This window comes from Macrosteles quadrilineatus, unplaced genomic scaffold (assembly GCF_028750875.1).
Source record: "Macrosteles quadrilineatus isolate MER2022 unplaced genomic scaffold, UCM_ALF_1.0 Scaffold_1__1_contigs__length_201487025, whole genome shotgun sequence".
Classification (NCBI taxonomy): Eukaryota; Metazoa; Arthropoda; class Insecta; order Hemiptera; family Cicadellidae; genus Macrosteles; species Macrosteles quadrilineatus.
Genome location: NW_026542594.1, coordinates 39,131,358 through 39,156,872, shown reverse-complemented (window position 1 = coordinate 39,156,872; position 25,515 = coordinate 39,131,358). Strand labels below are relative to the sequence as shown.

Sequence of the window (25,515 nt, the reverse complement as noted above, 5' to 3'; positions counted from 1 at the left end):
TAAAGATGGAAATCACTACGTTTTCTTATCACAAATAATTTATACATTCTGTAATTTCTCTTTTACATATACCTATGCATTTAATTATGCATAGGCTCGAAATAGCAAATAATTGTAAATTAAAAATACATAGGCATTAGGTGAAATTATAATTCCACCCACGCATTAAATTATGTATAGGATGGTGAAAGATGGATTGAAAGATGGTTGAAATATTTTGAAACTTAAAATTTCTCTACCTAGCCTACAATTCCAGATCAGAAACATGTTTAAATTTGACAACACGACAATAGGCTACCTCTTATACATTCAATGACTCATTGTTATTGCTGTTTGAGAATAAATCTTTGCCGATACATTTTAAGACCCGCAAAAAAGACTTAAACTGTGATGATGAAAATAAAAATTTAGAGTGAAAGAGATCAGAGTTTCACGAAACCAAGGTGTATATTTAGGCGGATAGTCCAGGAGCTGAGGGGGTTTGAGCATGCATGAAGGTAGTACGCAATATTATTGCTGATTATTGTAATATGGACTGTGGTGATCAAAACTACGTATGTCGCCTATTTCAAAAGTGGTCGATAAGGTGGGGGGAAGGGGGCAAACATGGCTGGGGGCGCTGTGCGTTAAAACCAACTCACCTGAATTTTTAATCCATAGTTGTGATAACATACTATCTCGAGGAAAACGAAACATTTTAAGACCTTTTAACTTTGCCGAACTGTTAAAACAGTTTCTGTACGAGCACGTTGTTCTTGACATAATGAATAGAAGAATGAAAATACTAAAATAAAAAATACATACTCTAACTTACTACATATATACAAAAACACACAAATTAATTGAATATACAGGGTGTCCCGGAACTCTCTACCAATATTTTAGGGCATTGCTCCTGGGTAAGAAACATAACTAAATATCATATTTAAACTGTCCGGAAGTCCTTAGTTACTCACACAGCCGCCATTTGGTTTTTTTCAGTTATTAATTTTTTTCTAAAGAATAGTTGAACATACGAAATGGAAACTTTGCACAAACATTTATGACAACTAGACAAAGCTGCAAAAAAATTATGAAGATTTTTCAAATTCATAAAACAAAATGGCGGTCATTTAAAATTTTCTTTCTTAAAAAACTCAAAAACCATTGATTTTACACAAATTTTAAATGGCCGCCATTTTGTTTTACGAATTTGAAAAATCTTGATATTTTTTTGGTAGCTTTGTCTAGTTGTCTTACATGTTTGTGCAAAGTTTCCATTTCGTATGTTTAACCATTCTTTAGAAAAAAATTAATAACTGAAAAAAACAAAATGGCGGCTGTGTGAGTAACTAAGGACTTCCGGACAGTTTAAATATGATATTTAGTTATGTTTCTTACCCAGGAGCAATGCCCTAAAATATTGGTAGAGAGTTCCGGGACACCCTGTATATCACAGTCAAATAACGTTATCACAAAATAACTTTTACGGTACTGATATGTTTAAACCCGGCAACAAGGCTTAAATTCAACAACACGCGTGCGTGGTGTAGGTGTGGTGTACTCAGTGTGTTGGGTAGGCCAGTTGGTCAGTGCGACCGCACTTCTTGATTTTTCGGTGAGGAACGGAAACAGAAGCAGAGGCGAACGCTGATATTTTATAATCGGTAAAATATAGAACGTCGGTTAAAACGTCGTTGTAATCCTAAAAGTGTGGACTACAATAATGGTTATTAGGTCCGAGGTCGTATCTCTAATAATAATTATTTATAAGATATATAAAAACAAACTATTTGTTTAGTTTTTGTTTTTTTTTACCGAAAGTAGGATTGATTTGTGAGTGTCGCGAAGAAATAATATCTAAAGAATCAAATATCTTTGCTGATACTGTAGTTTTAATACGGACTGTGGAGATAAAAATACGCATGTCGCCTACTTTTCAGGTGGTCATTACAGTATACATTTACACATTATACATCTATTTTTTTCAAAAATCATAGGATTTGTTGATAAAATGTTAGTGTAATTTAAAAGTTACTCGACCAAAACTATTAACTAGATACATTTTCTTATAAGGAAAAATCTATTATTACGAATAGGCCTCTACATGGTTTCAAATGTATAACACAGCCTCCAAACTCTGTATAATACTTGGGGTTTCACCGTAATCAAATGAATAATACAAACTACCATTACAAATTCAAATTTAGGTAATTTTAATGTTATGGGTTATTACAACATGATTATGTAACAAGTTCTCATTAAATACCGTTATATGAAATAATAAAAATACCCCCGCCGCAGCAAACCTGCCGTCTTAGCGAATTTCTATTTGGCTGAATTGATTTTCAATTGATCTATTGAAATAACATTAGGTTTAACGAGTACCTAGGTTTGCTGCTACAAGGAAACTAATAAAGTGTGTGTTTTAAGTAAAATAATTATTGCTTAGTATAAAATGAATATATTTGCCAAGTTTGATCAAAAGATTTCCATAAACAAGCAAACTACAACATTTTACAATATTCTCCACAAGAATAACATGTAGTCCAGGCAAATTAGATCAAATATAGGGTGTGCTCCCCAAAAAATCGTCTAAAGCTGGGAAGTGTTTTAATACCGTTTGGGGGTCCCAAATAAGACTCCTGTGAGTTTGCGACGGATTCTGACGTCTGCTTAAGTTTTGGGAGTCGAAAAACTATGAAAATATTGCACTTTTTTCAGTTTTTCGCTTATAACTCCTAAATAACGAATCCTAAGGAAAATGTTGTTCGGAGGTGTCTTTTAGTGCACTAAATCCCGCGTCGATTGATGTTAAATACGTCAAAATCGGCTTAGCCGTTTAGCCGCTGTAGCTTTTCAAAAATGGGATATTTTCACCAACATGGCCAAAAGGTTGATTATTTGACCAGTTTTCGGCTTACAACTCCTAAACGACGCATGCTATACAAAAATGCACCTGTAGTTAGTTTGGAAAACACCAAATTCTGTGTATAATGTTTTGTTTTTTATTAATCAATAACGGCAATTGATTGTTACTTACTTCGTATGGTCGCCATTTCATTGAAAAAAGTATTAAAGTTAAAGTTGGGAAATTTTACTAAAATTGGTAACAACATAGATCCTGTCCTTAAATGGATTATGAATCATGAGATAGTGGTTTATTCCATGATGGTCATCCAGAGGTTTATCTAATAAGGTGTGATGAGAGTAAGACACCCTATGTAGTTTTAATATTGTTGTCTGAGGTTCCGAAAATTCTAGGATTCATATCCCAACCACCCATTATATACGATCTATCCCTGTATTCATCTTTCAGTTTTTGGTTTACGTCTCCTAACGCATGCTATAAAAAAATGTTCCTGTAGTAGTTTCCTGTAGAGCATAAACGTCTGCATAGAATATTTTCCAATTCATTAAGATCGGCTTCACCATTTAACCGCTATTGATTGTTAACCCTAGATCAGATGCTTGTCAAGTTTCCGAAGTTTAAAATCTTACCATTGAAATCTGGCAAACAACCAGCCTAATTACCAAAAACATAGGGGATATGGCAGTGAATCTATCCACTAGTGTGACGTCATGGATCCTGCAGCATGGCCTATGAACAAGTAAGTGCTCATGAGAGCAACATCTTAAAAAAGTAAATTGTTTTGCAAGTGAAATGCCTGACATTCCTTGTACTCGGCTAAAACAAAAGTTGATGGTTTGGCTTGCTGACCACCCTTTTTACAGTTTGGATGAATTTTTTGCAGAACATAATTGTTATTTTAAAATTGTTATCTAGTTCTTACTTAGTCCCTAGTCAACTGTTACCTAGTCTTTCAATCACTTTGTTTAAGTACCTTACTTTTTGTTTCTGTATATAGTTCTGTTTTTTTCAAATGATTTTTAACTATTTATTTTCTTGTTGTCTTTATTATATTTATTGAAGATTCCATGCTATACTATCTAGAATCTATGGCCCTTTTTGGCACCTTTTTTTATTAACGAGGTCTATTGTAACATCTATTATTTAATGACCAATAAAGATTTATGATTTATGATTCATCTTACTGTGGAGAGCTTTTCCGAGATAGGGGAATCAATGATGGGGATCTAGCCCGATGGTTCGCTGGCAGGCCCATCGCAGTGAATGCTACCCATAAAATTAAGGGATATTGTGGGATCACCTCTTCAACAATCAGCAAGTTGACAATATAAACTCCACGGATACGGTGGGATCGAAAAGAAATTCATCAAATGGTTCCAGTGTCACGACCCATTTACTGAAAATAGTTCGCTCATGTCAATCAGCTCAGCAGTTATCCCATATGATAGCATCAACGCGAGATATGTATAAAGCATAATGGAAAGGCACAGCTTGCAAGAAAATCGTAAATAGGCAAGCCTATAATGACCATAAACTGTGCAGAATAAAAGGAAGTGGTGACATTAATCGCGAGCTGTGATGGCAACAGCAAAGGTTAAACAAGAATCTGCCCCCTCAGTCAACACGTGATATTCCACATTAAATCCAAGCCTCAATTTGAATCATACTTTGGATTAAAAATAGGTCCGTATTCACTAGCGCAGTTTGATGAAGAAAGCGTGATGTAGAAGAGTCTAAAATCTAACTATTCATGTAGCCTAAAACTACTCATGCTGTTTACTTATATCAATGTGGATCTCACTGTGTTCTGACGGGTTACAACGCTTGGCGAAGTTGCAGAAGCAGGTTGACCCTATACATGGTTGGAAGCAGAAAATATCCAAATCAAGTGAGGGTTGGTCTCTTCTAGAGGACACTTTCAACTAATTTTTACTTTGATTCTAACAAAAGGGGCTGCTCATCCACCAATCCTTTAGAGCTCATTTAAAATTGTTCTTAATTCAGAGAGATAGGTATGGAAAATTAACGTCAATGGGTTAACTCCCATCACTACGGCTAATCCACCGGTTCGACAAGAACTTCTCAACTCCGTCTACCTATCTCGACCATCGTGTACATGTTAAAAAGGTTTACATTTTCTCGCTCCATATGAAATGCAGGGATATAATGCACTACTGTCTGAAAGTCTTGCAAGGGGCACGATTATCTCAATTCGATATCTGACGAAAAAGATGGTACCGAATGTCACCATTTGTGGCAAGACCAATAAGAGCAAAGAATGAATCCTTATTCTTAAGATTCCAATTATGAAAAATAGAAAAGTAGAAATGTTATATGGTAAAATCTACGAAAAATCCCAATCGTTTTTTTTAATAGGCTAAATACATAGTAAAACTATGTACATCCGTCCCATTATCATCTTTCGTTTATTAAGCTAAAAAATAACATTTTTGCTATATTTAATAAAATCTTTCTCGTTGTAATATCTTATTATATATTAGAATCGCTTAACATCATTTCGGAGTGTCCAGAGATGGGATCGTATAAATGATGAATCGTATGAATGATGCTTAGGACGAATCCTAGAATTTTTGTAACCCCCTCAACAATATTAGATTTAAAATTGCATAGGGGGTCTTCCCTTCCCTTCACACATTCTTGGATAAACCTCTGGATGATAACCATGAAAGAACCCACTATCTAGTCATTCATAATCATAATTCTACGCAAAATTTTGTGATTTTTTACTCACTAGAGGCGCATTTTTGTATAGCATGCGTCGTTTAGGAGTTGTAAGTCGAAAACTGGTCAAATAATCAACCTTTTGGCCATGTTGATGAAAATATCCCAACTTTGAAAAGCTACAGCGGCTAAACGGTTTGGCCGATTTTGACGTATTTAACATCAATCGACGCGGAATTTAGTGCACTAAAAGACACCTCTGGACAACATTTTCCTTAGGATTCGTTATTTAGGAGTTATAAGCGAAAAAATGAAAAAAGTGCAATATTTTCATAGTTTTTCGACTTCCAAAACTTAAGCAGACGTCAGAATCCGTCGCAAACTCACAGGAGTCTTATTTGGGACCCCCAAAAAATATTAAAACACTTTCCAGCTTTAGACGATTTTTTGGGGAGCATATGTCTAATTTGCCTGGGCTAATGGGAATTTTAAATTGACCATTTTTTTTAGTTTTCTCCGTACAAAAACACTTTGATATAGGCTACTGAATTGTTTGTTTTTTTAAGCTCTTTAAGAAGGTTTCGAGGAAAATTGGGAAATTTTGTGTTTTGAGGGTCAAAAGTGAGAAAACCCAATTTTTACCCCATAAAACCCTGTTCCCATGGTCCGATCATGCTGGATCGCGAACTCATTCAAGTTTATCCCGCCTTACACCTTTAAACCAAATTTCATCAAAATCGGATAAAAATTACTCAAGTTATCGTGTTCACGGACACACACACACACATATATAGCCTATATATATATATACATATATAAAAATTTGAACGAATGGTGTTTTTGGCCTCTGGGGACATCAAAATGAAAAAGTAAATCGGTCCCGGGCCTAAGTGTTACCATGAGACCTACGGTAATAGCTACTTCCCTATAGGGAAATTCGCTAAAAACATAATTAGAAAAGTAAATACCTTATAGTAAAAAAGACGATGAATCTCTTCACTCTATCCATAACAATTACATTGGTTGTTTCATATTATTTGTTCAATTAAATATTTGGTTCCTTTTAGCGAATTTCACATATAGGGAATAAGCTTTTACCGTTTACTCATGGTAAGACCTGGACCCGGGACCGATTTAATTTTTCGTTTTGAGGTCCCTAGAAGCCAAACACACCATCCGTTCAAATTGATATATACGAGGTGTTAGCCCGTCCTACGTACGGGAATAGTCAGTTAAAACTGTGTATAAATCAGAACAGCTAGCTTACACGTATAAAGACAAATTTTATAGTAGCCTACAGTAGTAAGAGTAATAATTATCAATTGAGAAAGTGTATAGGCCTAGTCAACGATATCACCTTCCAATTCCATCGCATACCTGCCTCTTCCATAATCTATATCAACACAATACAATTACTCATACTATACACAATTTCTAGTAGGTCTGAATAGAAACTCCCTAAAATAAAACGAAAACATCCGATAAAATTCACAGTACACATAATTATAACGTTGGCGTCCTGACATCACTAAACGAATCGTCCACACATATTATTTCACTACATCAATTGCTAAATAAATAAGTGTAAACAAAGAAAAGTAAAAACAACAACATATAGTTTGTTTTGGTAAACAGCTGAGTCAAAAATAAAATAATATTCATTTGATTAAAAGAACTGGTCACATGTTGAAGGAATTTAAAACGTAAAACACGCTAGTAAAGCTAGTGACGTAATTAATTGTCTATGTTTATTATCCATTCCGTTATCAGTTCTAATATCCTTAGTAATTAAACCACCCTCATTAAATCAATGTACACCGTAATTCCCCATATTCATTTATTTAAACTATAAAATATTCAGCGCCTCCAAACGTAACCACAACTAAACACACGCCAAACAACTTTTAAGATTTCATAAAAGGATGGTTAGTCTAATTGCAGTATCCTAGGTCAATGATGACGTTGTGCTCAATCTATGTCATTCATATCTGTACATCTTTGGATAAAACCCGTCTGGGTTGTGGTGGTAATTTAAAATTGTATTCCTGAGGATTCTTGATCTTCTTCTTTATGACATCAATATTTCCGGGCCTAATTAAAACAAAGTTTAATCATTCAAAAAAATTGATTGTAAACAAACCAAGATGAATTAAAACGTGTAAAAAATGGATTTTCCTACCCTTTTCTAAAAAGGTTGAGCAGTATAATAATTTGTATATCCTTTTTTTAAGACTCGTGTACAGAGCCTCGACTTGTATACATCGATGGTGTTACTTTTCTCGGTGGTCTACTAATCTTACTTATTTCCTAAAAATCAATGACAAATCAGAGTAAATAAAATAACCTCATAGTTCTACAGAGCATTTTTATATTTAACCAGCTGTTAGTTAAAAGAAAATTATGTTGCACTAAAACAAACCGAAGATTGCAAAGATTTATTTAAAAAATCCTTTGAACATCCTAGTATTTTACCTATGTATGTTTAAATAATCTGTCATCCTCTTATCGAAGGATTGAACGTATCAATGAAAAGCATTACACATAGTATAAATAAGTCAACCCTTAGTATGTCTTTTAATTTTATCCAAATGCTGAATTTGTGTTACAAACGCTGAATGTTTACAGCTGTTATGTTAAACAAATTTACTACACCAAAAGCTAGTTTAGAATCTTAGCGTCGGCTGCTAGACTTTTCAAAAATTAAAACTTAATTTCTAAATAACTGGGACCCTAAACTAAAATTATGGCTTCGACATTCCCTAGTTCTCAAAATTATCTTTCTTTCAACACAAAAATCATGCAAATCCGTCGAGTGGTTGATTCAGACTCGTGAAATAAAAAAAAAACCCTGTTTCGTTTTAATATTATAGATATATATATTTATTTATACACACGTATACATATTACATATATATATATATATATATATATATATATATATATATATATATGTATATACGTGAAAACCTAAGTATATTCGAACGAGTTCGCGAACCAGCATAATCAGACCATATGGGAACGGGGGTTTATGGGGTGTTTTACGGGGTAAAAATAAGGGTTTTCCCATTTTTGAACCTAAAAACAAAAAAATTCAATTTCTTTTTAAACCGTTTTGTAGAGCTTAAGGAAGGAAATGATTTAGTATAATGAAGCGATGTTGTATGCCTAACGGTCACGGAGACAATTCAAAAATAGTGTATTTTAAAATTCCCATGTTATTCTTAAGGAGAAAATTAAAACCGTTGTAGTTTACTTGTTTATGGATATATGTTGATAACATTTGGCAAATTTATTTATTTCATCTTATACTATTGACATAAAATGGTCAAAAACACTTTTAACCTTCCCCGTAGCAGCGAACTCGTTAAATCTAATGTTATTTAAATTGGTAAGAAATATGTCTTATTTATGGAAATATTTTAGTAAAAATGTAATCAGGCAATTGAAATTCACTTAGTCTGCAGGTTTGCTGCGGCGGGGGTATTTAATTTCTGTTAGCGCCCGTGATATAAGCAAATAGTAAATATTTTCATTGATAAAAACATATACACCGTGTCCCAAAAAAAACTGAACAATTTTATTTACTTATAAAATGTTTATTAACAATCACACGATAACCTAATTACATTTTAACTGACACAAATATTCCTAAGTTTTGTTTGATATCACATGTGTTAGTGAATTTCAACATGGTTGCCATTGTTGGCAGAAAGAGAGTCAATACGGCTGTCCAATTCAGCCCACACTCTATGGCGCATTTCGTCAGTAATGTTGCTGCATTTATTCTTTGCCTCAATTCTCGGACATCGGAAACTTCTGTCTTATAAACTTATAATTTTGACAAATTTGAAATTTAACTCACATGCTGCACAGCGAATATACTTTCGAGGGTCGTGAAGAAATAATTGTTGCACGTTTTCAATCAATTTATTTTGGATTTTCGGCCTACCTTTGCCTTTTAAATGTTGTAAGCTTCCAGTTAACATAAATTTGTCATACCAGGCTCGAATGCTGTTCCGTGATGGAGGACGTCGACCATATAGCGTCTTCTAAATGTTCTTTGCACTGCAATATCTGACTTACTTTGAATGTACCACGGTACCACTCAACGCATTGCGCTTTCTCTCGTGCGTTCATGGTGCCTGCTTAATGACAGGGCAATATTTTTAAATTTCAAGTTTCAAGCGACAACAATGAATCAGCTGATAGTTACAATTGATATTGAACAAAACTTCATGAGCTCAGTTATCATATGATCACCTTCAAAGTAGACTAGATATGCCTGGACGTATTATATAACAATTTAAAATTGTTCAGTTTTTTTTTTTGGGACACGGTGTATAACAATACAAGAGAACGGTCAAGAAATTTTAAGTTTATAGGCCTAACGTTTCTATTTAAAATTGAATTTAACTACGATCTACATATTATATTTCATATTTAATTATAATCTTTTTTGTTTGATTATTTATCTATTACTAGCTGTTGTATCCGTGCTTTGCAACGGGATAAGGACACAAAATAGAAACATTTTATTCTTTACATCTGTTGCATATAATAGTTACACATCCACCAACGCTTTTAGAAACAAAATTCAACTTTTATGCCCTTAATAGAAACGTTTAAGTTATGACTTTTAAATGCATGGTTAGTAGTGGATATCACCATTTTGGTTTTGATTAATTTTAAATCTTGTGTAGGCTGATATGAGATGATTTTTAAATAATACCCCCGCCGCAGCAAACCTGCAGACTAAGCGAATTTCAACTCGTCTGATTACATTTTTACTAAAATATTTCCATAAATAAGACATAATATTATTCCCTATTTAAATAACATTAGATTTAACGAGTGCTTAGGTTTGCTGCTACGGGGAAGGTAAAAAGTTTTTTTGACCATACGTCAATAGTATAGGATGAAATAAATAAATTTGCAAAATTTTATCAATATATACCCATAAACAAGTAAACTACAACAATTTTCATTTTCTCCATAAATATAGGTATAGTATAGGATGAAATAAATAAATTTGCAAAATTTTATCAATATATACCCATAAACAAGTAAACTACAACAATTTTCATTTTCTCCATAAGAATAACATGGGAATTTTTAATTACACTATTTTTGAATTTTCTCCGTGACCGTTAGGCATACAACAGCGATTCAATATACTAAATTATTTCTTTTTTTAAGCTCTACAAAACGGTTTAGAAAGAAATCGCAAAATTTTTTGTTTTTAGGTTGAAAAATGGGAAAAACCCATTTTTACCCCATAAAACCCCCCATAAACCCCCGTTCCCATGGTCCGATTATGCTGGATCGCGAACTCGTTCGAATAAACGTAGGTTTACACGTTTGTACCAAATTTCATCAAAATCGGATCATTTTTGCTCGAGTTATCGCGCTAACGGACATATATATATATATATATATATGAATTTGAACGGATGGTGTTTTTGGCCTCTAGGGACCTCAAAATGAAAAATTAGATCGGTCTCGGGTCCAGGTCTTACCATGAGTACTACGGTAATAGCTTATTCCCTATATGGGAAATTCGCTAAAAAAAACTTTTTTAAAACAAAACGTTTTTAACGCACTAAAAAGTATAAAATAATTTATAAATATGTGGAGAGTATAAATACTTGTAAGATTTAAAACGAAAAACGTGGGGTGCATGCAATAGATAATTTACAATTACCTTCACCTATTGAACTAATGTATTATTAGGCCTATCAATTACGTATGCACCCCACGTTTTTCGTTTTAATCTTACAAGTATTTATACTCTCCACATATTTATAAATTATTTTATAATTTTTAGTGCGTTTAAAAACGTTTTGTTTTAAAAAAGTTGTTTGTTTATAAATTTTCTACTTTTTAGTTTTTAATGTGTGTGGATGTAAAATTTATTTCAAGCATCTATATCAGATTAAGACAGAGACATGTGGGAAATCTAAGGGTTATTTGAGTTTCTTTTCGTATAATTAATTATGAATTAGATTGAATGTATGACCTACCTACTAACTATAAATATATCAATCTATTTCATTTATTGTTTACTTTATAGAATACTAAATAAATAACAAATGACATTATTAACAAACTAGTGGCTTGTAGGGACATAAGTCCCTAAAAAGCTCAAATGTAAAACAACTTTTTGCAATACCGGTATTTAAACAAACTCAGAATAACATTATCTATGTGTCAGAATAGGCATCCCTACACCATATCTTTTGTGTAAAAACCAGTTTGTTGTTCTTCTTTGTTTGCTTTTGTTGATGTCATTTTCAATAAATAATTTGAATCACTCCAGTGGTTTAACATGAAAAGGCAGCAAACATATCATTGTTTGTGAATAAATACTGGTTTACTAAGGTAGCTTTGGTCTTGTGGTTAATGAGGATAAATAAAATCTTCCCTGTTTGGAATTTTAAAAATTCATTGGAGGTTCGCCTTCAGATGAATTGAAGACGCCTGCAATTTCATCTGCAGTAGGCTTATTATACCTACGACGATCCATATTTATCCTGTCTACAAACCTAAGTTCTAATTCACTGTCACCTTGTACAACCATTTCTTCCGAAGCTCTTTTGTAAATTTGTGCAAATGGATTTTCTAATAGAATTTCAGCTAGTTTTGACAATATTTCAGGTTTTAAGTCACTATTTTCTCGACGCCTTTGACGAATTTCTGTTGCTGTTGATGTGTCAATAATGTACAATTGGCCATACACGGGGTCTTCATCACGTTGAGGCAGCAAATCTGAGATTGAACGATAAATCTGTCCTTGAATTTTGAAACAGTATGGTCCTTTTCCTGGAATATCTTTCTTACTGGCTGAAAAATAAGCAAAAGCCATCGCTCTGTTGCATTGTCGAATGAATTTATACAGTTGTGGACTCTTTTCAAACAAAATTTTAAGTTCTACATTAGTTTTTGACTGAGGAAGGTTAATAAGTCCGTTATGGCAACATGTCATAAAATGATTATTCGTTAGTTCTTCTCTAAAATGAAGAGCACTACATTGAATGCACTCTTGGTCCAGTAATCCTGCATCATGGATCTTTACATTTCTCTCGTCTACCATGGGTCTCCTAAAAAGGGGTTGTAACATAACTTGATTAAGTTCGTCATTGTCTACTCTTGCTCTCCTACGCGCACTGTCATTCCTATGAACAGTTCCCCGCCTTTGTGGTATTCCCCTGGCGTTCATATTAATTACAGTACTTATAATGAAAAGAATATATATCCAGCAGCCTACATACCAAAACATCTTGAATCCCTGGTGATTTTATAAAAGTATGATCGAATATGATTACTCTACGTTGTATATTCACTGCACTAAAAAAATTTACTTACGAAGGAATGCAAATACACCATTTGAGAACCAATAACATTTATAGGTTATTTTAGTTGTATATATTTACACAACCTTAACCTTAATTTTTTTTTTTTAACAAGTATTTATTCACAATATATTCTATACTAGAATAATAAGTAAATTTGATAACCATTTTAACATGGGTTAGTTACACTCAATCAAGTGCACTAACATACAAAAACTTTTAAAAAGTTCAACTAAAAACGATTTGGAAGGTCTATTGGATTAACTCTTTTGAGCCTATATGTAGCTTCACTATTGTCGAGGAGGTTAACTGCCAGGAAATTTGGATGGGTTTCTAATTTTCTTTGGTATTTTTCACTTCGTTTCTTTATTTCTTCTTTAACATAGGGTAATTTTGTATCTTGATGAATTACTTTATTTGTGACAAACCAAGGTGCTTGTAAAATTTTTCTCAGTGTTTTCGATTGAAACCTTTGAACTATTTCTATGTTTGAGTTGGAAGTGGTTCCCCAGAGTTGGATACCGTAGGTCCAAATAGGTTTCAATATAATTTTGTATAAAAGTAATTTATTTTCAACAGATAATTTTGAATTTCGACCAATGAGCCAATTTAGTTTGTTTGTTTTTAAATTTAAATGAAGTCGTTTGTTCCAAATGTGTGAATGCCATGTAAGCCGTCTGTCGAGATGCATACCAAGGTACTTAACTTCGTTGGATTGTGGAAGCATGACATTATTCAATGTTACTGGGGGACAAGTTCTTGTATACATAGTAAATGTAACTTGAACAGATTTTGTTTCATTTACTTTAATTTTCCAATTCTGTAGCCACTGAGACAAATCGTCTAATGCAGCCTGAAGGTTTGATGATGCCAGAATAGGATCCTGATTTGATGATAAAAAAGCAGTGTCGTCTGCAAATGTTGCAACCGTAATACCCTGAGTACTTGGAAGGTCATAAGTGAACAAAATATACAAAATAGGCCCAAGAACACTGCCTTGTGGTACACCTGATTCAATTTCATGCACATCTGTAACTATATCTTGATATTTAATTTGTAAAAAGCGTTCGGACAAATACGATTTCAACACTCCATAGTATGTATGGGGCAGCAAAGTTTTAATTTTGAACAATAATCCTGTGTGCCAGACTTTATCAAACGCCTGGGCTACGTCCAAAAAAGCAGATGAACAAAAACGTTTATTTTCAAGATCTTCCTTGATTACATTACCTATTCTATGCACTTGCTCAATGGTGGAATGCCTTCGGCGGAATCCAAACTGATGGGAAGGCAACAATTCTTTTTCGTAAATTATAATTTGAAGTCTTTTTAAGAAAAGTTTTTCAAAAACTTTAGAAACCACAGGAAGAAGAGATATAGGCCGACACGAGGATGCTTGTGTAGAAATATAAAGAAAACAACATAATTTAAAATAAACTTGAACATATGTTTTAAAAATAAAAACAAAACAGAAGTTAGATTTAATTTCGACTCTTTGATTATTTATACAGAATATTTATTCTATGTCGTTTATTCCTTTAACACGACAATAACGTAAAAGCATGAAAAAATGAAACTTGAGTATATGATTTAAATATAAACAAAGAATGCAGACGTTTTTCCGACTAATCTTCAATATTTCAGTTTTATTATAGTATACATTTCATAGTTGACTGGCTAAAAGTAAACCAAATGCGTGTATTGATCACTGTTTTCAAATCTGTGGCACAGCTGTTGTAATTTCAAAAGATGTAAACAAATTAAACCCCATATTGTTTTAATGGGAAAAGTTTTATTCTGTTGCGAATTTATGGTAAAAAAAAATAAGAAAAATGAATAGTTTTCCCTCAAAATTCACGTCAAGACCTTTAAAATAAGACCCCTCCCATCCTTCTACGGCCATCCAGTCACTCACAATTTCTTTAAAAAAATTTGACTTACGGAATTATATATATAGACACATTTATATCTGCAATCAGATTGTTTATCTTTATTTTGAAATGTTTGTTTCTATAAAGAATCTCTTGGGAGCATAACCTGTACCTCTTAACCTCTGCTCTTTGAACTGTCAAATTTAAGTATTTACAGCTGACTGAAATTAATTGATATTTTTACATTCTTTCTAAATGTAAACATGGAAAATTTGGAAGCCCATGGGGCGTAGCCCAAGGGAAATATGAAAATTAAATTATATAATATTGCATTGTCATCCATTTGTGAGCTATGTTTCAAATTTCAAGTCTCTAGCTCATCGGGAAGTATCAAAATTTGCAGGAAAGCGAGTTAATAAAAACAAGCCCATGGGGCGTAGCCAAAGGGAAATATGATAATAAACTGATATAATATTGCATTGTCTTCCATTTGTGAGCTATGTTTCAAGTTTCAAGTCTCTAGCTCATCGGGAAGTTAGTATAAAATTGATTGAAAAATTTGTACCGGACAAGAAAGCGAGCTAAAAAAACGTTTTAAAAACTGACCAAATCTTCGAATAAAACTTTCACATACATGATTTACCTTCATCTCCCTTAATTATATATCTTTTTCTTTATTTTTGACATTTTAAATTTCAATTTTGAAGTTGCAAAAATACGAATTATTAAATTTACATGAACATTTTTTTTAATTTCACTATATTGAAACCTATTTGGACCTACGGTATCCAACTCTGGGGAACCACTTCAAACTCGAACATAGAAATAGTTCAACGATTTCAATCCAAAACACTAAGAAAAATTTTACAAGCACCTTGGTTTGTCACAAATAAAGTTATTCATCAAGATACAAAATTACCCTATGTTAGAGAATAAATAAAAAAACGAAGTGAAAAATATCAAAGAAATCCATCCAAATTTCCTGGCAGTTAACCTCCTCGACAATAGTGAAGCTACATATAGGCTCAAAAGAGTTAATCCAATAGACCTTCCAAATCGTTTTTAGTTAAACTTTTTAAAAGTTTTTGTATGTTAGTGCACTTGATGGAGTGTATCTAACCCATGTTAAAATGGTCATAAAATTTACTTATTGTTCTAGTATAGAATAGATTGTAAATAAATACTTGTTAAAAAAAAAACTCTTCTTCATATTAAATCATAAATCCTTCCGTCTTCAGTTTCTTCACTCACAATAAATCATCAGCAAAACTAAGTCAGCTGTTATAAACTGTAGAAATATTGTTGTGCCTTATCAATAATTTTTTGAAATATAAAAGAAACTATATCTATACTATACAAAATTTCAAACGAATAATTTAGCATTAAAGATAGCAGACAAAACTAATATTATTATCAAAGCATCAAGAACTAAAAAATGTAATATCAAATACAGAATATGTTTCATTGCATCTCTGATTCTACTCTACAAAAATATGAACAAACAACTTAATATAAAAACCAGTTCTTTTAAATCAGTTTCATCGTCCATTGCCTTTACATTTTCACACTTACCATTAATTAAACATAGTAACATATATTGCATTGATTTTAAAAACAAAAGAACACTGTGTGCTGCTTAGTTTTATGATATTTTTCTTGTTTTAGCGAATTTCCCATATAGGGAATAAGCTATTACCGTAGTACTCATGGTAAGACCTGGACCCGGGACCGATTTACTTTTTTGTTTTGAGGTCCCTAGAGGCCAAAAACACCATCCGTTCTATTTATATTTATTTATATATATATAAATATATATATATATATATGTGTGTGTGTCCGTTAGCACGATAACTCGAGCAAAAATGATCCGATTTTGATGAAATTTGGTATAAACGTGTAAACCTACATTTATTCAAACGAGTTCGCGAACCAGCATGATCGGACTACGGGAACGGGGGTTTATGGGGGGTTTTATGGGGTAAAAATAGGTTTTTCTCATTTTTGACCCTAAAAACACAAAATTTCACAATTTCTTTCCATACCATTTTGTAGAACTTAAAAAAACAAATAATTTAGTATATTGAAGCGTTATTGTGCACCTAATGGTTACGGAGAAAATTCCAAAAAATAGTAAATTTAAAATTCCCATGTTATTCTTATGGAGAATAAGTCAACTGTTGTAGTTTGCTTTTTTATGAACATATTTTGATATAATTTGTAAAATACATTAATTTCTTACTAAACTATTAACATTTTACAACAAAACACCTTTTTACCCTCCCTGTTGCAGCAAACCTAAGTACCTACTCGTTAAACTAATTCTATATAAATAGGGAATAAATGTAATATTTTTCAGGAGGCATTTTAGTGTAAATCCAATCAGGCAAATGGAAATTCGATTAGTCTGCAGGTTTGCTGCGGCGGGGGTATTAATTTAATCAGTCGTGTGGCAAACACAAATAATAAATTTATCAAATAAAGTAAATGTAAACTGAAAGCTATGTTAAGATAAAATAAGAGTATTTTGTATTACCATTCGATAATTAAATATAGTTACACATATACAACATATTTTAGAACACAAAAATCAAAGAAGTACAATTTAGTTATTGATGATATTCTTTAGTTTAATTTAAGCATAGGTTTAGCAAAACACAATACCTAAATATACATATAAAAAAACAATGTGATGTGCAAGTTATGTTAAGTTAATCTAACACATGTTAAGCAGTTCGAATTTAAAGTAGCCTCTGAATTCATACAAAAGATATATATATACATTGTAATTTTCTTCCGGTTTGATGAAAATATATCGACAACATTATTTTCATAACACTTAAGACACTTTAAAAATCGAAAGCAGAGCCTGAGTTGATACAGCAACGCTTTTAGAATATTTTTTTAATTCTATAATACTGACATAGTTTTTGAATATGATCTTTGATAAATTTTTAGATTACATAAACCTACCACATAATTGTGTGAAATATTTATATTTAATTTCTAATTGGATCAGCTGTGTTAAATTGTGAAATATGCAATTTGGCAGTTCTTCTTGTTTACATTGAAATGTTAAAGCAAAATATTTAAACATTGTGAGTATTCTCATTGCAGCCATGGAGACCAATCAATATTTAATTTTAAAATTCTCACCTCAGAACTTTTAAAGTGAAAGTTTCGAAGAGTGAATAGTCCTATATAGTCTAGGCATATTAGGAAAGTTAGCGGAAAGTTTAGGTACAGGCCTAATAATCACTTTTCTTTATGTTTTTTGGGTCGCTGAACACGAATATGAGGTTTGCTGACAGATATTTTGCCCGGAACATTGGTTATTTTGTGAAAAACCTTAAAATTTGGGCACTTTTTTTGGTTTTTCGGGCAAATCTCGGTAAGTATGGGTTTTTGAGAAAATCCTGCCTTGTAAAATTAAAGATGACAAAATTTACTACAAGTTTCCTGTATAATGTTTGTTTCTACGACGAACCGTTTCGCCACTAGAGCACAGTAAAAAAGGCCAGAAGTACAACAAATTAAAAACATTGCTAAATGCTGCCGTTTTACATTACGTTTCAATGGAAACAACCCATGTTACGATAATTTTAACTATTTATTTATTCATGATAACAAACTGAAACACACTTAAAAATACCCCCGCCGCAGCAAACCTGCAGACTAAGCGAATTTCCATTTCCCTGATTGGATTTACACTAAAATGTCTCCTTAGAAATATCACATTTATTCCCTATCAAAATAAAAGTTTAACGAGTACATAGGTTTGCTGCAACAGGGAGGGTAAAAAGGTGTTTTTTGTAAAATGTAATAATTTAGTATGAAATGAATGTATTTTCCAAATTTGATCAAAATGTGTTCATAAACAAGCAAACTACAACAGTTTACTTAGTCTCCATAAGAATAACATGGGCATTTCAAATTTACAGATTTTTGGAATTTTCTCCGTAACCATTAGGCGCATAACAACTCTTTAATATACTAAACTATTTGTTTTTTAAGCTCTACAAAATGGTATGGAAAAAAATCGCTAAATTTTAATTTTATATGGTCAAAAATAGGAAAAACCTATTTTTACCCCATAAAACCCCCATAAATCCCTGTTCCCATAGTCCGATCATGCTGGGCAAAACCAAAAATGAAAATAAACCCTAACCGTTTTACAAAGGTTTTACATTGGGTTTCCATGGAAACAACCCATGTTACGATAATTTGAACTATTTATTCATGATAATGAACTGAAACACACTTGATAAATCTATGCCAAGATGTATGACTGACAGCTGGAACATTTCCCGTTCCCACAAAACCCCCATTTATTTTCTCAGTACAGGGATGTTGCTGGCCACAGGGTTGACTGCTATAGTGGTTGAGAAAAAAGGATGAAATACAGTAAAAGAGTTGTAGATAACTTTTAACTTTGGTAACGTCAAATTCAGACGGGCAGACCGTGTCCAGCCACTTGCCATAGTAAATAACGCGATGAAAGTAGAGAATTCTTACCCGTAAACCCCAACACATTGTTTCAACGTATCAGCCAGCATCGCTAAGAATTCTGATGAAGAACTAAAACACTTCTTGTCCTTCTTACGGAGAAAATTCAAAAAATCTGTAAATTTAAAATGCTAATGTTATTCTTATGGAGGCTAAGTAAACTGTTGTAGTTTGCTTGTTTATGAACATGTTTTGATCAAATTTAAAAAAATCATTCATTTCAAACTAAATTATTACATTTGACAAAAAACACCTTTTTTACCCTCCCTGTTGCAGCAAACCTAAGTACTCGTTAAACTTTTATTTAAATAGGGAATATAACCCGAAGGCAAGTGAGCGTAGCGAACGAGCTAACCTGAAGGAAAGTGAGCGCAGCGAACGAGCTCCAACCTAAAGGTGAGTGAGCGTAGCGAACGAACTTCAAAAAGAACCGAAATTTCTTAAACCATGTCCTCACTCATAACTGCTATAAGCATTTTTCTTAGGGTCACACCAGCAGCCTTTTGAATTCTAGGCGAGCAATTTATCCACTCATCTACATAAGACAACTCACCAAGGATATACTGCGCTGTGGTGCTTGAGTTTCTTCCTTTTCATCCTCGTAATAATCCGAGTAAAGCGCTCCTTGCTTGCCACCCCTGAAATACACGGGGAACTTGTAAAATAACTCACTTCTTCACACTTCACACTCCATATCTCCATTTTTGACCAGCAGTTGCTGGATGGATTGGCGCATACTAAAAACTAATAATTATTTAGAAATGTGCAGTTTTTCGTAACGCACAAACACAATTGATTTTTAAATTATTAAAAACTGATTGGCGGCAGGATAGTTGTTGAACGTCTTAGAGATAGCGGGAGGTAACCCTTAAAAGTGATCATCGGTGGAGTAGAAGGTCGTGTTTAATTAAGCTATTGTTTGTTCATTCTTTCCATGAACCTGCAGAGATACAGATCTTAAGTACTAGGAGGCAAAGCATTGAACATTTGCAATGGCTAATATTGGGAGGAAGTCCTTTATCTTACTTAGCCTTATGCATTGTATAATGCAGCCCAGACAGTGTACCACCATTAAAAATAATTTATTACAAACGTCGTTAAAACTTGCTCTTTGCCTAGCTCTTAAATTCATATAGATATTGAATTAAATTTAAATATTTATATTATTTTCAGCTTAGGATTGAGACGTGTGGTAGCCTAGGTCTACCTGGTACGGCGAGGGTTGGTGTCGCCTTGTGAGGCTGAGCCCATCCTGGTCATCTCCCTGTGTTCATCTCACTCTCACTAGCCTGCAACAAACAACAAAAGTAGTTACTTATATTTAGTGAATTTTCCTATAGGGAAGAAACTATTACCGAAGGTGGCACGGTAAGACGTAGACCCGGGACCGATCTACCACCCGTGCTAACGGGAAGAGAACGCTTAAGAGAATAATTATTATTCCATAGATGTGCTGGATGTAGATAAACTTTTAGTAATCCACTAAAAGTATAAACTTAAAATATTAACTGGCTACTTTCGTTTCTCAGACATTCTTTTTTGGGACATAAACCATATAAATACAATAGGTTTTATAAACACTAGCTCTTACCGTTTTCCTCTCCTCTACCCGTTTTATAAGTATTAATTGACTAATTAATCAAGCTGAAATAAACAAAACAGAATTCAGCTATACAAACAAATAATCATATCTGATTTTAATAAGGTATTAATTGAAGAATAACAAACAAATAAGTACAGCTGAGGTATTTTTAACATTAGGTATATGGAAAGCACAAGATTACCGTCATGACGAACATTTTAAGTATATGGTTTATGGGGGTGTGACTTGTAGTTTTATAAAAAGTTCATGGGTACTTTGGAATTTATATATGGATTTTGAGAAAAATCAAGTCAACAAGTTAATGAATTACGCACTTAAAAAATAAAACTTTTATTCACACACTATCAAAAGTTATTTTCCTACAGTCACCCGACAAAGTTGGCTTCCTTGTACTGTTTATAGGAGCATAAATGTTTATTATGTTAATAAAAGTAATTGTCTAAAGTAAATGTATGTTTTTATTGTTAATTGGTCTAGTCCTAGCATTGCAGATTCTGGTTATTTTAAGTAATGTTTGTTATAGATTTTTTTAATATTTTAAGATTGTTTAATAGATTGTTGGTATGGATTGTTTTACATTGTTTTCATAGATTTTTTATATATTGTTTTATAGTTAGTTTTTATGAATAGTTTATTAGTATTAAGGACAAGAGTTGTTTTGAAAAGCAGAAATATTGTATCTGAAAAACGCTTGCTAAATAAAGACATTATTATTATTATAGTACAGAAAGCTGCTAATTGCTGCATATTTATACTTTGCCGTACGGTTTATACTTTGTCATACGGTTTATACTTTGCCGCACATCAGGATTCCAACGAAACAACACAAAACAGCGTGGTTCTATTATGCACGTAATCCGTGTACGCTTGGAAATAGGTTGGCAACACTTAAAGATAATTATACTATGAGCAGCTGATTGACTATTATAACTACGATTTAACCTGTCATTTCGTGTTTATAGTTTCGGTATTTCTGAACTTTCTGGACTTTTCTTTTAAACGTTTTTAAAACATTCCTACGATCTTAATAATCAAGGAAATACCTTTAAAGCATTTTTTTTGGCGCGGAAACCACTTCAAATTACAAAAACATACGGAACTAGATTTTCAAAACACGGAGCACATTTCTTGCCGAGGAAAAATAGCAGAGTGATACCATAGATTTCATCTATGGTGATACGAACCGCGGGTACTACTTTCTCTAGGGCACCATTTGTGTTGCCAGCTGAACCTAAAAACATGTTGTATAGTGTTTGAAAGACTAATTATTTATATGCTTTATAGTGACTGTAGGAAAAATATAATGTGTAACACGAGTGAAAAAGGCCTTTGCTGCACTCGAGATCATTCCGCACTCGCCTGCGGCTCGTGCGTAAACATTGCTCTCGTGTGCAGCAAAGTGCCACTTTCACCACTAGTTACACAAATAACTATTGTGTAACTAGTGAGACGTTGCTCTCGAGTGCAGCAAAGGCCTTTTGCACTCGTGTTACACATTATATTTTTCCTACAGCCACTATAAAGCATGTAAATAATTAGTCTTTCAAACACTCTACAACCCGTTTTTAGGTTCAGCTGGCAACACAAATAGGTGCCCTAGAGAAAGTAGTCCCCGGTCCGTATCACTCCGCTATTTTTTCCTCAGCAAGCAATGTGCTCCGCGACTTGAGAAAATAGTTCCGTATGTTTTTGTAATTTGAAGTGGTTTCCGCGCCTAAAAAAATGCTTTAAAGGTATTTTCTTGTTTATTAAGATCGTAGGAATGTTTAAAAAACGTTTAAAATAAAAGTCCAGAAAGTTCAGAAATACCAAAACTATAAACACGAAATGACAGGTTAAATCGTAGTTATAATAGTCAATCAGCTGCTCATAGTATTATTATCTTTAAGTGTTGCCAACCTATTTCCAAGCGTACACGGATTACGTGCATAATAGAACTACGCTGTTTTGTGTTGTTTCGTTGGAATCTTAATGTGCGCCAAAGTATAAACCGTACGACAAAGTATAAACCGTACGTCAATTATTTATTAAAATAAAAACATAAACATAACTGTAAACAATCGTACTTTGACAGTTCTAAGTACAGCTGCTTGGTTGAAATTAAAGCAACTGTTGTCATAAATTTAGACAATTAATAGTGCTGCACCCTGTTGGTACATATTGTAACCTTTTAATGCTTTTCATCATCACATAATCAAATTGTTTAGTTGACACAGCTGTTAAGATTCTTTAAATCCATTTAAATATGAGTACTCATAAGCTTAACATGGGAAACTCCAGAGCCACTGGGGCGGAGCCCTTTTGACGGATCTGCACCAAACTTCACACAAACCATCCTTGAATAATTCTTAATTATGGCTGAAAATTGCATTGCAATCTGATGAGTTGTTTCAGAGTCCATAGGGTACATGCATACATACTTCCTCTTTTATATATATATGTATATATATGTGTGTGTGTCCAAGAACACGATAGCTTTAGTAATTTTGGTTCGACTTTTATGAAATTTGGAATGAATGTGAAGGGAGAGATAACTTAAATGGGTGCACGAACCAGCAAGATCGGGTAATGGATCGGGTATTAGGGGGTCTGAAATGTTTCAAAAATAGTTTTTTTTTCAAATGTTTATCCTAAAAATGTAGAAATGCTTGGTTTTTGTTAGAGTCATCTTGTAGAAGGAAAATACCCCTGCCGCAGCAAACCTGCAGACTATATATAAAGGTTGTGGCAAAACCCGATCTATTTTTTGTAGTGCACTGTTCACCGACAGGTCGTCAGGGTGGTGGAAGTAGGCTTGTTGGAAAGCCTCCACAAAATGCCATTTTGTGTAGTCATAAAGCAGTGGTTGCCTGAACTACGTGCGGTTGCCTTCGAGGCTTCGAGTCATTAATTTTTAAAAAGTAATGATTCAGTCATTACAACTCAGCGGCAGTTTCATGCATTCTTTCAATTAAGGCGACGTGGAGATGTTTCGTTGCGAAGCACAATCATGTGGTATGTTAATAACTTAAGTACGCAGTACGCTTACTAATTTCAAAAGGAAGCTGGCAGGCCGTCCAAAGTCAGATCGGACGCCAAACAACCAACATTCGATAGAGTTCGTTCTGCTGTGGAAAACAGTCCTCGTATGCCCACCCGAAAACAAGCGGCTGCATTGAACATTTCTGACCGCTCAGTTACACCAATTTTGAGGTTAAATTTCTTCTGTTTAATTTTGTTAACCATCCATACAGATAATCACGACAGAACCTCTCCATGTCGACATGAGCGGTGCTATACCGTACACATAAGGGAGATTCGTAGTTACATTGCAAATTAAGAAGTAAAAGTAATGTAAACCCAAGCAATATATAATTTAATTATTTGGCTACTGATTGTATATGAACATTTTGGAACTATTCCATTTTTTACATGTAAAAATTGGTAATTAAAAAAAAAGTTGCCTTGTACGAAATAGCCGCGGGGGGTGGGGCTATTCCGTACAGTAGAAGGGGCTATACCGTACAGATCAAAAATCATTTGTTTCGGTCAGTAATATAATAGTACTGTACTGCAACAAATTATTGTACAAACACTTTTTATTGCTATATAAAGGTTGTAGTTAAGAAACAGTGTATTGCAATTTATACATTTTAGAAGAAATTACATTTCAACAATCAACCTTCATGAAAAACATGAAATTTATGAAAAAAGTTATAAAATTTCATCCTAAAATTAAAAGAAATAAGAAAAAGTCCACAAATGCAGTTCTTTGCAGATTCCCGCAGCACTGCAAACTGAATGGACCCACCCTGAACATGAGCAGCACCCTGTACCAGAGGTGTACGGTTTAGCCCCAATCTGTACCTCATGGGAATTTATAAACATAAAGTCAAATTCTATCACTTAACCAATCATCGCTAATAACCAAAAGAAAGCTTAAGAGATGTAAATTATTATGATCTCACAGTTAATAGACTACGATAAAAGCTACTTCACTAACTTTTTATTTAGTATACCGGTCGAAAATTAGAAGCAAGTGAGTAGAAACATGTTTTTTTACTGAAACATTAAAACTAGCACACTTAGCAAAACGATGCAGATACTGTAAACTTGCGCATTCTGCTGCTAGATAGCAGCACTTGTCGGGATCACCTAGCTTGAATTCTAGGCCAAAAAATGGGTGTACGGTTTAGCCCCGCTCTCCCCTAATGAATGCATAGATTGTAATGAATGCACAGAACTGCCGCTGAGTTGTAATAACTGAATCATTACTTTTTAAAAACCACTCGATGACAACTGCACGTAGTCAAGGTGACCACTACCACAGACAATGTAATAAACCATTAAAGTATTATATTGTCTGTGCCACTACTGTATGACTATGACTACCAAAAATGGCCATGTGTAGGCATTCATTTCCAACGAGCCTACTTCTTTTACTCCTCCTAGGCCTACTCCCACCACCCCCATACGACCTTTCGCTGAACAGTGCGCTGCAAAAAATAGATAGTTTTTTGCCGCACCCTGTATAAGAGAATTTAAATTTGTTTGATTCGATTTTTACTTAGATATTACCATAAACAAGTAATATTTATTCCCTATTAACATTAGTGAGAACTTAGTTTTGTTGCTTCAAGGAATATCATGAAGTGTGTTTTTTTTTATATTTAAATG

General features: G+C 33.3%; 1 protein-coding gene across 3 annotated transcripts in view; it reads right to left on the bottom strand.

The window, feature by feature from the left end:
- The window catches only part of LOC128982790 (uncharacterized), a 176,566-nt gene that overhangs the window by 77,933 nt on the left and 73,118 nt on the right, over positions 1-25,515 (bottom strand). For all 3 annotated transcript variants that reach the window (XM_054401793.1, XM_054401795.1, XM_054401794.1), the window contains exons 2-3: positions 20,464-20,545; positions 19,810-19,894 (exon numbers count right to left, since the gene is read on the bottom strand). In XM_054401793.1, coding sequence (XP_054257768.1) covers positions 19,810-19,894; positions 20,464-20,516 — 138 coding nt within the window. In that variant the 5' untranslated portion in view covers positions 20,517-20,545. The remainder of the gene's footprint in view (positions 1-19,809; positions 19,895-20,463; positions 20,546-25,515) is intronic.